This window comes from Amphibalanus amphitrite, unplaced genomic scaffold (assembly GCF_019059575.1).
Source record: "Amphibalanus amphitrite isolate SeventyFive unplaced genomic scaffold, NRLGWU_Aamphi_draft 000345F_arrow, whole genome shotgun sequence".
NCBI classification, from domain to species: Eukaryota; Metazoa; Arthropoda; class Thecostraca; order Balanomorpha; family Balanidae; genus Amphibalanus; species Amphibalanus amphitrite.
In genome coordinates, this window is record NW_024881840.1 from 279,736 (window position 1) to 295,129 (window position 15,394).

General features: G+C 47.5%; 1 protein-coding gene across 1 annotated transcript in view; it reads left to right on the plus strand.

Annotated features, from left to right (window-relative positions):
* The first annotated feature begins 10,852 nt into the window (after positions 1 to 10,852).
* Positions 10,853 to 15,394, plus strand: part of LOC122389155 (delta(24)-sterol reductase-like) — a 30,131-nt gene continuing 25,589 nt past the window's right edge. Inside the window, exon 1 of the mRNA XM_043380890.1 lies at positions 10,853 to 11,099. Coding sequence (XP_043236825.1) covers positions 10,914 to 11,099 — 186 coding nt within the window. The 5' untranslated portion in view covers positions 10,853 to 10,913. The remainder of the gene's footprint in view (positions 11,100 to 15,394) is intronic.

Sequence of the window (15,394 nt, forward strand, 5' to 3'; positions counted from 1 at the left end):
TTATTGACGAAAAACTAATATGACCTTGATGACGTCATAAATGACGTCACGGAAGGTCAACATTGCAAAAGTGACGCATCTATCCTTGCAAGGAGTGCATCAAATCACGATTCTATGTGCTTGAGATACTTGGAGATAGTTTCCGGCGCCAGAATAGCAGTTTGAATTTTTCCCCATTGACTTATAATGGTGAGGTCACGAAAATGACCTGACCTCATATGACCTTTAGGAAAAATCCGAGATATACAAGTTGTGAGACTCATAATGGATACTAGATCCTGCAAGTTTCATTTCCCTGTGACATCTCCTCTGGCAGTGAGGGCGTTGCGAAGTTGCGACATCTGAAGACCGTGCAGAGGTTCACTTATGACGTCATAGGTCAGTGACCTGACCTGACCCAAAAATGCGGTTGGTGTCAAAAGATGCGACTTGGATCAAAGGCCAGGTATGCCAAGTTTCAGCTCTCTATCGCCAGCGTGTTCGGAGCTATCGCGAAAAAAAACCCTGTGGCGCCGGCGAGGGTTAAAGAAGCTGACCGTCTTACCCCATGGGGTGGGGTAAGACAGGTTTTTGCAAGGTTTTGCAAAAATAGCTGCAGTTTATTTGTTGAATCAGGTCTAAGTCTCATCTTCTGGCTAATGGAAGTAAAATGTCCAAAGAAAGTTTTCACTCAGTTTCCCGTTTCTATGCTGTTTCTAACCGGCCGAAAAATGGCTCCAAATTTAAGGTGCCGGTCTTACCCCACTTTCCCCTACACAGATTGAAAAACCAGATCTAGCCACTGGCCCACTGGAAGAAAATTGCCATTTCACAAAACCGGCCCATACCTCCCGGGTCTCCCCTACCTAATGGAGAGGTCACAAAATTTGACCTGACCTTAGGTCACCGATATTAAAATTGCGAGATAAAAATTTTGTTCATATCGTTACTCTTATCAGTCGCTGAGAGTTTCAAGGCGATCGTTCAGTCGGTGTAGCTATGACGAGGATCGAAACTTTTTCTGAGTTGAGGTCACTTGACCTGACCTGGTGACCTGATCTTGAGAGCCCTGGGTTTGAAGTTTTCATAACATGTGTGGAAAAGACGAATGAACAGGTGTGCCATAAACGGCGGCGCGTAGCGCCGCCGTTTTTGAGATATCTGCGAAAAACCGCAGGAGGGGTGTTCAAACACCCCCCCCCCGGCCCAGCGCGGGTTAAACACTCACCCCCCCTCCCCTCCAGCAGGGCGTGGAATTCCAGGACCCCCAGCGGGCCGCAGGTTAACCCTCGCCGGCCGAGGGGGGGGGGGGCGGGTGCCGCCCCCCCATAGGGTTTTTTCGCGATAGCTCCGAACACGCTGGCGATAGAGAGCTGAAACTTGGCATACCTGACCTTTGATCCAAGCCGCATCTTTTGACACCAACCGCATTTTTGGGTCAGGTCAGGTCACTGACCTATGACGTCATAAGTGAACCTCTGCACGGTCTTCAGATGTCGCAACTTCGCAACGCCCTCACTGCCAGAGGAGATGTCACAGGGAAATGAAACTTGCAGGATCTAGTATCCATTATGAGTCTCACAACTTGTATATCTCGGATTTTTCCTAGAGGTCATATGAGGTCAGGTCATTTTCGTGACCTCACCATTATAAGTCAATGGGGAAAAATTCAAACTGCTATTCTGGCGCCTGGAACGATCTCCAACTATCTCAAGCACACAGAATCGTGGTTTGATGCACTCCTTGCAAGGTTAGATACGTCACTTTTGCAATGGTGACCTTCCGTGACGTCATTTATGACGTCATCAAGGTCATATTAGTTTTTCGTCAATAACTCCCGATCAAATTGAGCTAGCGAGTCGGGAAAGCCACCAATGGACTCAGGAAGACCTGCCGAATCGAATGATATGCGACATGACCTCTTTTGACCAACTTCGTGACCTGGGGGTGCTGACCTGACCTTGACCTGAGGTCAACACCCCAAGTTGACCTGACCCGGACAAAAAGTATATCATTCGACGCGCCTGATCAAGGCGAACACGATGCTGCCAAAATCGCGGCTCTGCGGCCGTTTTTTGCGAAGTTATTCACCAAAAACTGAACCATACCCTGGGGCACTTGACCTGACCTCAGAGGTCACCGGTTGACCTAGGACCTTAAAATCGGGTACCAATCTCTGCGTCTCGTAACGGCGCACACGCTCGTTTTTTCCGCGACGCGCTAGCTCCACCAGGGGCGAAACGGCGAGGGGGGGTCGTACCCGCCCCCCCCCCCCTCGGCCGGCGCGTATGTAGAAAACCAATAGGTCCGGCGAGGGTTAACCCGCGCCCCGTAGGGGGGGGGCGAAACGGCCCCCTGTCCTTTTTCGGCGATATCTCCTAAACGGCTGGAGATATCGCCACCAAACTTTCAGGACCCCTCCCGGACATCCATTTTACACATTGTGACCAAAACATTCTCCAGAGGCTATGATAGGTTGGCCACAAATGACGTCAGAATGACGTCATGTTCTGCCATTTTCGACCGAAAAAAGACCTTCGCAAGAAGAGCTGTCAGGCCTACAGCTTTGAAGATACAGAAAAATTATCGAGACAGAAAAGATGTAGAATTGACAGGGCTACAAAACTGCTATCTCGAATTTGTGAAATTCTTGAGTTTTGACCCCAAAAAATAAAAAAACGCGATTTTTTGGATATATTAGCCAAAAAATCCAAAAAGTTTTTTGCGTTTCGAAAAAAACGGAACATATGTGATAGTACCTACCGTCTTCTATCTACATACCAAATTTCAGATCGATATCTCCTTTTTTTGGCCAAGTTATAGCGAATAAAAAAACTATTCAAAAATTATGACGTCAAATTTTCAAACTCATTTTTTTTTGGCAATTCTAGACCACGTAAGGCAAAACAAAGACCACCATTGGACTCCCCGTGACGAGCTGCATCGAATCGATACCCATTTTATGCAAAATGTCAACTTTGAAATTTGACCTATTATGACCTGACCTTGACCTGACCTTCACCAAAACGTGACCTAAGCTGGCCCCAAAGGCTGCCTGACCCACATAATGGCATTTGTCATGTAAAATGGACCATAAAACATGTATCACACGACACCTTCATATTGTGACCCCCGTGACCTGACCTCTGTGACCTGACCTGGTATCAGTGACCTCAGATAGCGAAGTATGTGTTTGACGAACAATGTACCATCGATGGTTTTCAATAACTTACCAATTTACTCGATTTCACAACACATTTATTGAAATGCCTGTGAATGGTGAAAATCCGACCTTTGACCTGACCTGTGACGTCATTGGTTTGACCTAGCTCAATGAAATTTGTTCACAAGGTAGTTCCCGGGTGCGGCTTTCGAACGCCGTTTGAATTTTGAAAATCGGCCGGTAAATTTCCGAGATCTCAGGGGGGCCGAAACGGCCCCCCCCCCCCTACGGGTGGTAGGGTCCGCCGGTAGCCCTACGGGGCGCGGGTTAAGGCAAATGCATTGCACAACCCACGCAGCCATTGGGTCCGTTGGTTTTATTCGGCCGTCAACCCTAGAATTTGAAATTCGGACTTTCAGAGCATTAGTTAGGTTATCCTGCCTCTCACCTAGATCGCTCCCGATTAAAAACGAGGGAAGTCTAACAGTGCCGACGTTCCAGTGCACCCATAAATGCCACTCAGCAATGGTCTGGAGAGAAAAATAGGCTTGATAGCATACTTAACCGGCTAGACACAATGTCGGTTCATGTATGGCACTTGAATCCTAACAACTCGAGATTGCACGCCGTCTTTGCACGCTGCGCCCCTGGCCCGGGGCGGTGTGCAGTGTGCACGGCCCGGCCACCAATGAGTGGAGCGGCGGCGGGCGGGCCGCGCGGCTGTCGCCGAGGCCGGCAGCTGCACGCGGAGCCTGTTACCGGGCGCTGCCAGTCGAGCCGTGCCCCTGTGGTGACCGCTGCCGCCCGACCCGCGGCGCCGATGGCGGCCACAGATTGACGCAGAAGGCGTGCCTCTGCCGGCCGATTGTCTGAAGGCCGACCTCCGCACTGGAGAGAGTCCACGATCGGAGGCATTGTCTGGATTGGTGCGACCGCTCGGGGCTGAAAGCCAAATACGGCACCTGAAACTATCCGACCCGCGATCGTCTGGCGTCCGAACCGCGGGCCGCGGGGCTGATATCAGTGACTATTTTGAACTCGTTTTGTCCGTTGGCGCAGTCTGTCCCAAGATTCGTTCTGTCCAGGAATGCCAATAATTTCACAACGTGAAACAGGGCTGAGGAGGTCCAGGCCGGCTGTCACTCCCTAAAGCACTGCAGCTTTTATAAGATCGGAGTCGCCTCGGCCGCTCTCCGCTCTCACCTTTTCGATTTTATGGCAATTAATACACTTTTGCGAGGATCAGGCGATAGCGATAGAAAGCAGAGCCCTGCCATGCTTGACTTTTTTCAAACAGGATCTGTGACAACTTCATTTTAAGGTCAAGTAAGGTCACTGAGTTATGTCGTCTTAGTAAATATCTGTTATACGTTCAAAAATGTCGCAACTTAGCATCGCTCTCTGTGCCAGGGAATCTTTTGCATGGAGTTGATGAAATTTATAGATATAAGTAAACCTCAGAGTCCTCACAAAATGTACCTACGTATGTCTCGGAATCTTTTTATTAGAAGTTAAGGCTAGTCACGTGACGTCGCCATTGTGAGTCAATGGGGCAAATATTGAAACGTATTTTGGCTCTGGAGTCTCTGCTAAGACTATCGCAAGCTCAAAGAATTGTGATTTCATCCCTGCAATTTTCGTTGCATAGGTTCTGCATTTTGGACCTTGCGTAACGTTACAATGGTGTTAGGTACCGAAGTCATTATTTCATCGGAAGTTTCTGCAATAACTGCCAATTCCTAATCAAATTGAGCTGGCGATTTGTGAGTCACTATTGGACTCCTACAGACCTGCTAAATCGAATTATATGCAATATACACACCTGTGCTTCATTTTGTGATTTGCGCAGCGTTTTGACATAAAGCTGACACCTTAGCCCTTGCGGACCGTGGAATGGCGTTTTTCGCCCCCGCGAATGTTTACGATAGTTCCCGAATGCTTAGGGATAGAAAAGTGAAACTTTCAGTATCTTTACCTAACAATTAAACATCACCTGAAGCAAAAAATTGGGCCTAGCCCCCTTGGCAGTGCTCACCATGGGCCGGGCCAACCCAATCAATGGTCCATGGACTGGGCTGGGCTACGGGCTGGGCTGGGCCCTCATTTATGTAGGATCGATGGGCTGTAGATGGGCTGGGCCAAGAACTGTAAAGTGGAGTCAGGGGTTCGCAACTGAGACAAAAACTATAACTACATAGCTTATTACTGTGCAAGACTCAAAAACGAGAAAATAAAGTGCGCCTGAAATGTGCATTGTGCAATGTGCATGCTGCTCGCAAAATATTGTTTCTTTGCTACCTTTGGATACCTTTGTGGTGTCAGTAATTTTTAATCCATTCATTTTTGACGGGCTGGGCCGGGCTGGGCTTTGACACTTTTACCATGAATTGGCTCGGGCTGGGCCGGGCTGTGAACCCATGGGCCTGGAGTTTTATTTGAGACAATTGTTAATAAAGCGTACGAAAGGCCATATTTACTTTAATGTGAAATATTACATTAAACTAAATGAATTTAAAGATAAGCTACCCGACGTTTCGCTTATATTTGCTTAGTCATGGGCGATCTAACACATTTCACAAATCATACATTTTTTGAATGCATTCGAAAAATATTACAAAGTATTAAACAGTTTATCAAAAACATCTCCCCGAAGGGAAATTCGGCGATCGATCGATAGAGTTTCTTCATGTCGTTTTCTTTTTAACTCGTTCTGCTATGCTCGTATGTAACTTGAAAAACCCTTGTGATACGTTCGTGACTTCTTCAGTTCGGATGTATGCCGCCTCAATCAGCCACCTCTCGGTTTTCTTTAGGTCGCTGTGTAGGGCTTCGGCACCATTCCAGTTCGGTAAATGTCCCTCTTTATCAGCGTGCATCACGATAGCCTTCGTCTCCCTGTGGTTGCGTAAATCGTTCCTATGTTCCCGAATTCTAGTTTTAAGACCCCTCCCCGTTTCACCATAATACGCCTTGTCACATTTGCTACACGGAATTTGTATACTATGCTGTCTTCGTTTGATGTCTTGATTTTCTTTTTCTTTAGCATTTGTCCTATCTTCTTGCCCCCTGATGTGACCATCCTGATTTCTGGAGACAGTTGCTGACTGACACTGTCTACCTGTTTGCTGTGAGGAACAACGAGCATTGTTCTTGTTTCATCTTTCTTCTCTTCGTTAGTCTCATTCTCATCTTTCCGTCTATCTGCCCTCTTTTTTATCTCCCACGCTTTGCGTTTCAGGTCGATTATCAGGGCCTCTGGAAATTTTAGCTTTATGAAAGTTCTTGTGATATATTCCAGTTCATCCTTGATGCTGGGCTGGGCTGGACTGGAATTTTGCAGCCCATGGCGAACACTGCCCCTTGGTGACATCACGAGTCGATTTATATTGGATTAATCTAGAATCCTGCAAGGAAAACTTCGGCGTCACAGGCGTGAACTTCAAATAGCTGAAAAATAGAGTTTTAGAGATAAAGACAAATTTCTAGCTCGGTTGTATAGCGTTTGAACTAGGGAACACTACAAAAATAGTTTTGGTGACCTGAGGTCAGAGGTCAGGTCAACGAACCCGAGCTACTTTTTTCGCAAATGACCAACAAAAATGGTCCTAGAGCTACGGCAGTGGTACCGACGCATTCGTCTTGCCATGCCGCGTCAAATGATATATATTTTGTTTGGAAAAGGTCATTATATATTATACTGACCTTATGTGACCTCGAATGACCTTTGGTTGTTATTGGCACATGCAAGGTCGTATAAGCAGTTTTCGTAATCGCTGATCACGAATCTGGCCTCTATTTTTCTGTAAACATTCATTTACAGCCTCAGGATGGCAAAGTTGTCTTTACGGAGCGAGCGAAGCGAGCGTAGTCTTTCCTTAGATTAACGGAAATTTCTGAGTATGAGCGGCCGGCCGGCCGGCCGGCCGGCCGGCCGGCCGTGGTCACGCTTTTGCGAGGCTTATATCTCAGCAACCACTTGACCGATTTACACGCGGTAATTTTTGTAGGGTAGCTTAATTCCTTCTACCAAGTATTGGACTATTCCCGATGCATGTGGGTGACCCCTTATGCACGTGCCACGTGCAAAACGAAGAGGTGTCAGTTTTGTAATTGTTGCAATATCTTGGTAACTACTTGGCCGATTGCGCTGAAAGTTGGCATGTAGGTAGGCACCCACTAGGCACTGCATATACATGTGCCAGAGTTGGGGTGCTGCTGCACGTGCGCACGTGCAGGGGTCGTTTCCAGATCTCGGGAACGGCTGGACCGATTGCGCTCAAATTTGGTACACGGTTAGGGACCGGTTAGTAGGGTGCCGTGCACAAGTCAGTTGGGACCCATTTTGCACGTGCGCACGTGCAGGGTGCCGCTTCCAGATCTCGAGAACGGCTGGGCCGATTGTGCCCAAATTTGGCACATCGCTAGAGACCAGTTAGTAGGGTGCCGTGCACAAGTCAGTTGGAGGTACCCCTCGCAATTTCGCACGTGCAAGGCCCACCCTCTCGCTCGCTCCGTTAGTCGCCCCAAAAGGCGTTATACTGGTAATTACGGAGCGAGCGAAGCGAGCGGAGTCTTACCTACGTAGAATAACGGAAATTTCTGAGTAAGAGCGGCCGGCCGGCCGGCCGGCCGTGGTCACGCTTTTGCGACGCTTATATCTCAGTAACCAATTGACCGATTTACATGCGGTAATTTTTGTAGTGTAGCTTCATTCCTTCTACCAAGTATTGGACTATTTCCGATGCATGTGGGTGACCCCTTATGCACGTGCCATGTGCAAAACGAAGAGGTGTCAGTTTTATAAAAATTACAATATCTCGGTAACTGCTGGGCCGATTGCGCTAAAAGATGGCATGCAGGTAGGCACCCATTAGGCAATGCATACCCATGTGCCAGAGTTGGGGTGCTGCTGCATGTCCGCACGAGCAGGGGTCGATTCCAGATCTCGAGAACGGCTGGACCGATTGCGCTCAAACTTGGTACGCTGTTAGGGACCGGTTAGTATGGTCATGGTGCCGTGCAAAAGTCAGTTGGGACCCATTTTGCACGTGCGCACGTGCAGGGTGCCGCTTCCAGATCTCGAGAACGGCTGGGCCGATTGTCCTCAAATTGGCACATCGCTAGAGACCGGTTAGTAGGGTTCAGTGCATAAGTCAGTTGGAGGTAACCCCTCGCAATTTCGCACGTGCAAGGCCCACCCTCTCGCTCGCTCCGTTAGTCGCCCCAAAAGGCTTAACCCTCGCCCTGGCAGGGCATTTTTCATAACACGGTCTGGCAGGGGGGGGGGGTTGATGCGACCCCCTCGCGATTGGCTCCTATGGCACCTATAGAAACACCAAATTTGGTAGGTAGGTGGGCCCCCTGGAGTTCTCGCCCCTGTGCAACTTTGGTTGCTCCAGGTCAATATTTAGGGGGATTTTGGGGGGTATAAATGTAAAAATTTCGCTAAAAACAGGTCAAACGTTTTTCGCTTATAACTTTTGATCTAATTAAGATAGAGAAAAAAGAAAAGCACCAGTGAACTCAGCACGTCAAGGCGCGTCGAATGATATGCTTTTTTGCTTGCTTAAGTGTACTTAAAGTTTTTTTTAAACTTTTAAGCAAACTTTAATTAATCAATTAAGTTCAAGTTAACCTAATTGCATCATATCGCATATCATTCGATTCGGCTGATCACCAGGAACACAATTTTTAAGTTCTAGCGTCATTATATCCCTCGCTAGGCGAGGGCCTTTTCCATAACACGGACGGCGAGGGGGGGGGTTGGTACGACCCCGCCTCGCGATTGGCTCCTATGGCACTTAGAAACGCCAAATCTACAGGGTAGGTGGGTCAATAGGAGATCTCGTCCCTGTGAAAGTTTGGTGACTCTAAGTCAATATTTAGGGGGTTTTTGGGGGGTATGAGTGCAAAAATTTGGCTAAAACATGCTACAAGTTTTTCGCTTATAACTTTTTACCTAGTAAAGATAGAGCAAAAATAAAAGCACCAGTGAACTCAGGACGTCCGTGCGCATCGAATGATATACTTTGTTACCAATTTTAGTGAACTGTGGAATTCAGTTGCCGCTAAGCTAGTCCAATTTTCCCCTGACCTTGTACCGGTTTTTGTGACCTGGTGACCTGACCTGAAAAGACTGGGACTTCAAATTTTCAGGAAAGGTGCGAAAATGTTGCCCCAGAAAGTATGCCAAATTTTGCGGCGCTACGCGCCGCCGTTTTTACGTTATTTGCGAAAAACCTTAGGGGGCGTTGCATCAACCCCCCTCGTCGGGCGAGTTATTGGGAGGCCAAGTTATTGGCAAAAACGTCATTTGACCTCAGTTGACCTCATTTTACCTGACCCATGGATAAGTACACAAAAAAAGCACCAAGTGACCTGCTGTTAACTAATATGGTTTTAAAGCACAAAAGTGATGGAACAGAGTGGATATCTCCAGTATTTTCCGAATTTAGTATTTTCCCATAGGCTTAACATTACGACGTAATGACCTCTAACTGACCTCAGGTCAGTGACATCAAAAAACCCGAAATATATGTTATACAACTCGGTGAACTTAGCACATCCTGAAAGTTTGAAGGAAATCAGTCCAAAGCTGTGAGTTGGACAGATGCAAAAAGAAAATTGAAATTTGACCGTGACCTTGTACCGGTTTTTCTGACCTGGTGACCTGGCCCAAGGTCAACCGGACTTGAAATTTTTAGGTCATATGTAAATAGGTTTTCGCATAGGCTGTGCCGAATTTGGCGGCGCTGCGCGCCGCCGTTTTTACGCTATCTTCGAAAAACCTTAGGGGAGGGGGGTTGCATCAACCCCCCTGCCAGGGCGAGGGTTAAACTGGTTATTATGACTGACTTTAAAAAGCGAAATAGCCTCTAGCAAAGTGCAAGGATACTTTTCGTGACCTTGACCTTGGAGCAGCCTGGAACTGTAAGATGAGCCACAGATAGGGTCTGATAAGCCTCACAGCATTTCAAAATATTTTGGAATTTAGTATACAAGACAATCGAAAAAAAATCAAAGTTTGAGGTCAAATTTCAGCATGACCTTGACCTGTACCTTAAATGTTAAGCACATTATTGAAATCCTCAGATTCTCTTCTTTCGTTTCACACCCATTTGAGACGGTTTTATGCATCCTGCCGTCCTCTAGAACACTTACTTCGAGATCACTATACAGTACATATGTGCCGGTTTTTGTCCTTGACCTTGACCTCTGACCTTGAAAATCGACCTGAGTTGAAAAACTTTAGTGCTTTAGAATCGTTTTACAAAGACCTTTCGCTTGATAACGCCTTTGTTTTCGTATAGGTGCCTTATTTATGGAGTTAGACGGGGGCGGAGGGTGGGGGACCAAAAACGTCTACCTCCGACCCGCGCCGAATGCAGAAGACCGATAGGTTTGCTGAAGATAAAAAATTGCTAGTTTTACACACGTCTAGTTTCCAGTACGAGATGGTGCTTAAACTGTTGTAGGCGTCAAGAATCGATTGCTTCCGCAGCAAACCACTGTGTCTGGGTCCCGTGCGTAGATTTGTGGACCCTGACATTGACCGCGGTGGCCACCTGGATCGTCCATCTGTCTGGGAGACGTCTGCCGCAGCGGACCGACCCCCGTCAGCCCCCTCGCGTCCATCGATCTTATCTGGACGGCCGTCGCTGGTACGGTGCGCGCGCCTCCCGCCGACAGCACGGGCGGTTCTTCAGTCGCCGCCGCGCCGCCGCCGCCGGTGACCAGCCGCCGCGCCGGCCGCCACCGCCAGCCGCGAGCCATGATCTCCGCCGCCGGCGTGCTGGAGCACGTCATCATCAACTACCGCTGGGTGTTCGTCTGCCTCTTCCTGCTGCCCGTCTCGGTACTCTATGATGCCTGGATGTACGCGCGCAACTGGCTCATCTTTCGGCTGTCGAGCGCGCCGAAAAACCACGTTGGCAAGGTGCACAGCATTCAGGTGCAGGTGAGCAGTCAGCGGCTGACACGGTCCGTGCGGGATGGGCCATCACGCCCCGGGACTCCCGACACCGAGAGCTGGGGTCTGGGGTGTCGGACTGCGACCAGGAGGCTGCCCGGTTGAACGCGTCCATCCAGATCAATGTTACCTCTCTTCAAGCAGGAGCAATCAAGTGGTTTACATGCGAGTCGTGAACGGAGTGCATAATTCGCTGAGCATGGAACTAAGCTCAAAATGCATGTTAGGTGAAATCAGCAAGTACGATATGCCTGAGTTGTTCGAGCTATTACTAAAAGAACATGCATTTAGCCCGCACCAATCACCATGCTGAAGGTCTGAGTTTTCCTCGGGTGGGGGAAGGCGTTTTCCGTCCCCCGTCTAATTCGGCCCCTGGGCGACGTACCTATATCGACGCGTTAAGCGGCATTCGAAAGAGCGTACTAAATAATGATGATAGTACTTCAGTCATTTTTTAGGTCAGGTTAAATGTGAGGTCACCAGGGGTCATCAAAGTTCAAATTTTGTCCTTTTCAACACGTTTTGACAAATCTGCACATTAGCTCAGAGTCAATAGAGATACAGTGCTGCAGAAAAGCGTATTCGATAGATCTATTGACGCTCCTGGAGTACCCTCTAAGATTTGACATAAGATCAACTATTTAGCCCCCAGAAGGCGAAAACTCTTAACCCTATTACTGGTGGGCTTTCTGGACTACGTTAACTGGTGGGGGGGGGCGATTCAGCCCCCCCCCCCTTGATATCTCGAAAACTAAACGTCCGATCTTGATGAGACAAACGCCATTCGATTGCTTTCATCGTGAACTTTCAGACTGACTATAAAAAGTAAAAAAGGTTCACAATTGGGGGTCCTGGAAGAAAATTTTTCGAAACAAATGTGTCTTACACCTCATCACTAAAAATGCTATAACTTTTTTCTTCTTTGACCTATTTTGATGAAACTTTAGACCTTTCTAATTTCTTCTCGTCGAGCGATCTCGTCGATGCTGGATTTGAAAGGGTACTGAGCAACTATTCGTTTTTTACTAGTTATTGTGAAATCGTATGCAAACATGGGAAGCGACAAGTAAGTCCTGATGCGCAAAAGTCTAAAAAGTTACGGAAATTAATACATAACCTCTATAACCATTTTTCTATTTCCATGTCCTTTTTACTACAGTGAGCTTAATTTTGTTCATGATTTAAATAATCATGACGAGAACACATTTTTCATCGTATGCATTGTTTATCTTAATTGATGCGATCCTAAAAGCGACAATTACTAGGTACCTAATAGGTAGATTAGCTGCAGCAATAGCTACTAAATAGGCAGGTGACTACCTATTTGATGTCATTTCCTACGCATCCAACCATCCAATGGAAAGATCCATTTCGAAGGATTCAAATAAACAGCTCCTTTCAAGTACGGGCCCAACATGACATTGACTTTATGCATGAATGTTACATAGAGGTTTCTGGAGAACAAACAATGCCAGTTGCATTTGGCAACTAATTACCTTCAATTCAATTGGGCCGCGTGACAATTTAACTTATAAAGCCAATAATGCCAACAAATAGATATGTTGACTTGCTGACTCTGACTCAAAATTCGTACATGGCAATAGCTTATAACTGAGGGAAATAAGTTGTGAAAAATATAGTCCCAAATATTAACAGATGTTCTGTTTACCTAGAGGAGCGCAAAAAAAATTACGGAAAGGAGTTGATCCAAAATGACTTACTGCTACTTACCTACTGAAATTGTTCTGGTTAAGAGCCTCAATATTGACAATCGTAAGCTCGCTGCTAATCTGTCTCATTTCAAACATTGCTCCTGATTAGCGGAATGACTCACAATCAGATCCGAACCGGTCGACCCGTCGGCGTCAACCTCACACGGGGCGGGCACCCTCCCCGACCTCCGCGGCCAGCGGGGGCCGCCGTCGGCCGACGCCGTCTCAAAGTCCGCGCGCGCACCGCATGGGCCACAGCGTGACCGGTCCCCTGCAGTGGCCCCATCAGCTGGCGCTCGAGCGGCCCATCCGGGTACCCACGTAACCGAAATACGGGCAGCCGTCACAACAAGGATGTATAATGTATATGGGAGCTTCATCGGGGCTGCATTTTAACACCGACACCATGTGCGACCCTTGAGTGCGGAGATAAGTGCTTAGGCTCTCACTGATTTAGGTGATAACTTAGTCGCCGATTCTTTTACATCCATTATACTAGCAAGCTGCACTTGAACTATGAACCAGATAATCTTAAATGCGTCGGCGATATTTACTGCTACCTATGTTTTAAATTCCTATTATAATTTTCACAGTCATTAGGAATAATTAATCGAGAACGGCTTTACGAATGCAGTATCAATTATATGATAGGTATATTTGATAATCTAGGTAGGTATTAACAAAGTAAGCTTGGGTACTACCCACACTCAATCCATATTTTGATGAGGCTTTTACCGAGAACGAAACCAGCACGCACATTGAAATTTGTTAAAATGTTGCCTATCACGACAACGACGTTCATTACGGAGCGAGCGAAGCGAGCGTAGTCTTTCCTTAGATTAACGGAAATTTCTGAGTATGAGCGGCCGGCCGGCCGGCCGTGGTCTCGCTTTTGCGAGGCTTATATCTCAGCAACCACTTGACCGATTTACACGCGGTAATTTTTGTAGGGTAGCTTCATTCCTTCTACCAAGTATTGGACTATTCCCGATGCATGTGGGTGACCCCTTATGCACATGCTACGTGCAAAACCAAGAGGTGTCACTTTTGTAATTGTTGCAATATCTCGGTAACTACTTGGCCGATTGCGCTGAAAGTTGGCATGTAGGTAGGCACCCACTAGGCAATGCATATCCATGTGCCAGAGTTGGGGTGCTGCTGCACGTGCGCACGTGCAGGGGTCGTTTCCAGATCTCGGGAACGGCTTGACCGATTGCGCTCAAATTTGGTACACGGTTAGGGACCGGTTAGTAGTAGTGATGTCAATTTCAGGAATCATATGTCCAATGTCCGTCCAATGTCCAATACTTACGTCGACTGTCCGTCCAAAAATGTCCAAGCCAGCCATTTGTCCAAAGATGTCCGACATCTACGCAATAGTTTACACTCAACACCGTTAATTACTTTGCTTTTAATGTATCGTTACTAGCTCAAAAGTGGTAATCATATCGAAAGCTGAGCTTTCTAATAGCCAATCAATGTTAAACACGATTACTTTATCAAAATGTTGAGGTGTGGCAAGCGATTGTCCAAAGTTGTCCAAAGTCTGCTGTCATTGTCCAACCGAATTCCGAATTGGACATTGGACAAAATCGGAATTCCGAAGATTCAAGTTCCGATTGACACCACTAGTTAGTAGGGTGCCGTGCACAAGTCAGTTGGGACCAATTTTGCACGTGCGCACGTGCAGGGTGCCGCTTCCAGATCTCGAGAACGGCTGGGCCGATTGTGCCCAAATTTGGCACATCGCTAGAGACCAGTTAGTAGGGTGCCGTGCACAAGTCAGTTGGAGGTACCCCCTCGCAATTTCGCACGTGCAAGGCCCACCCTCTCGCTCGCTCCGTTAGTCGCCCCAAAAGGCGTTATACTGGTCCATAGGTACTATTGAGCGCAGAATCCGCGCTCATACCGGGACCGGGGCTGGGCCACGGCGGGGCAGGCCTGGTGTGTCAGAGAGTGTACCGATTAGTGTGATGGGGCACAGTATCCTTTGAGGGTCACGGAATGACATGACCTGGCTGTTTCTGTTCCGAGTGGGGCGGAAAGCCGGGAAAGGAGAGCCGCAGTATGCGGCCGCAGCCCGCGTGGAGTGTGTGCGGCTAGACGTCAACGTGAGCGTGATGGCACACCTCAGTGATCTTGACAAGGGCAGGCTCATATTGCTTTTCGATCAAGGTCACTCTGTCAAGCAGGCGGCAGAGATTCTCGGTGTAGCTCTAACTACTGCCAGACGGTGGAAACACCGTTATGAGCAAGAAGGGGAAAGGGATTTGAAAGCGCGCTATGATAAGTGTGGAAGAAAACGGAAGACGACGGAGGAGGAAGACAGGCGCATGGTGGAGGTTCGTACTTTTCTTTTATTATTTGTTGCTGTTGTCTCTGCATTTCTAGGTCAAGACGAGCGTGTAGTATCCGATGACTAATCGGGCCAGATGATAATATGTCGATTAAACAGCATGTCTAATTAATTAAACGTGTCAAACTATTTGATGAGGTTAGTGCTTGTACGAGGAACATGTTTATAAATAGTAGAAAATGTAAAAACATGACCTTTTTTCCTCGATAATTACC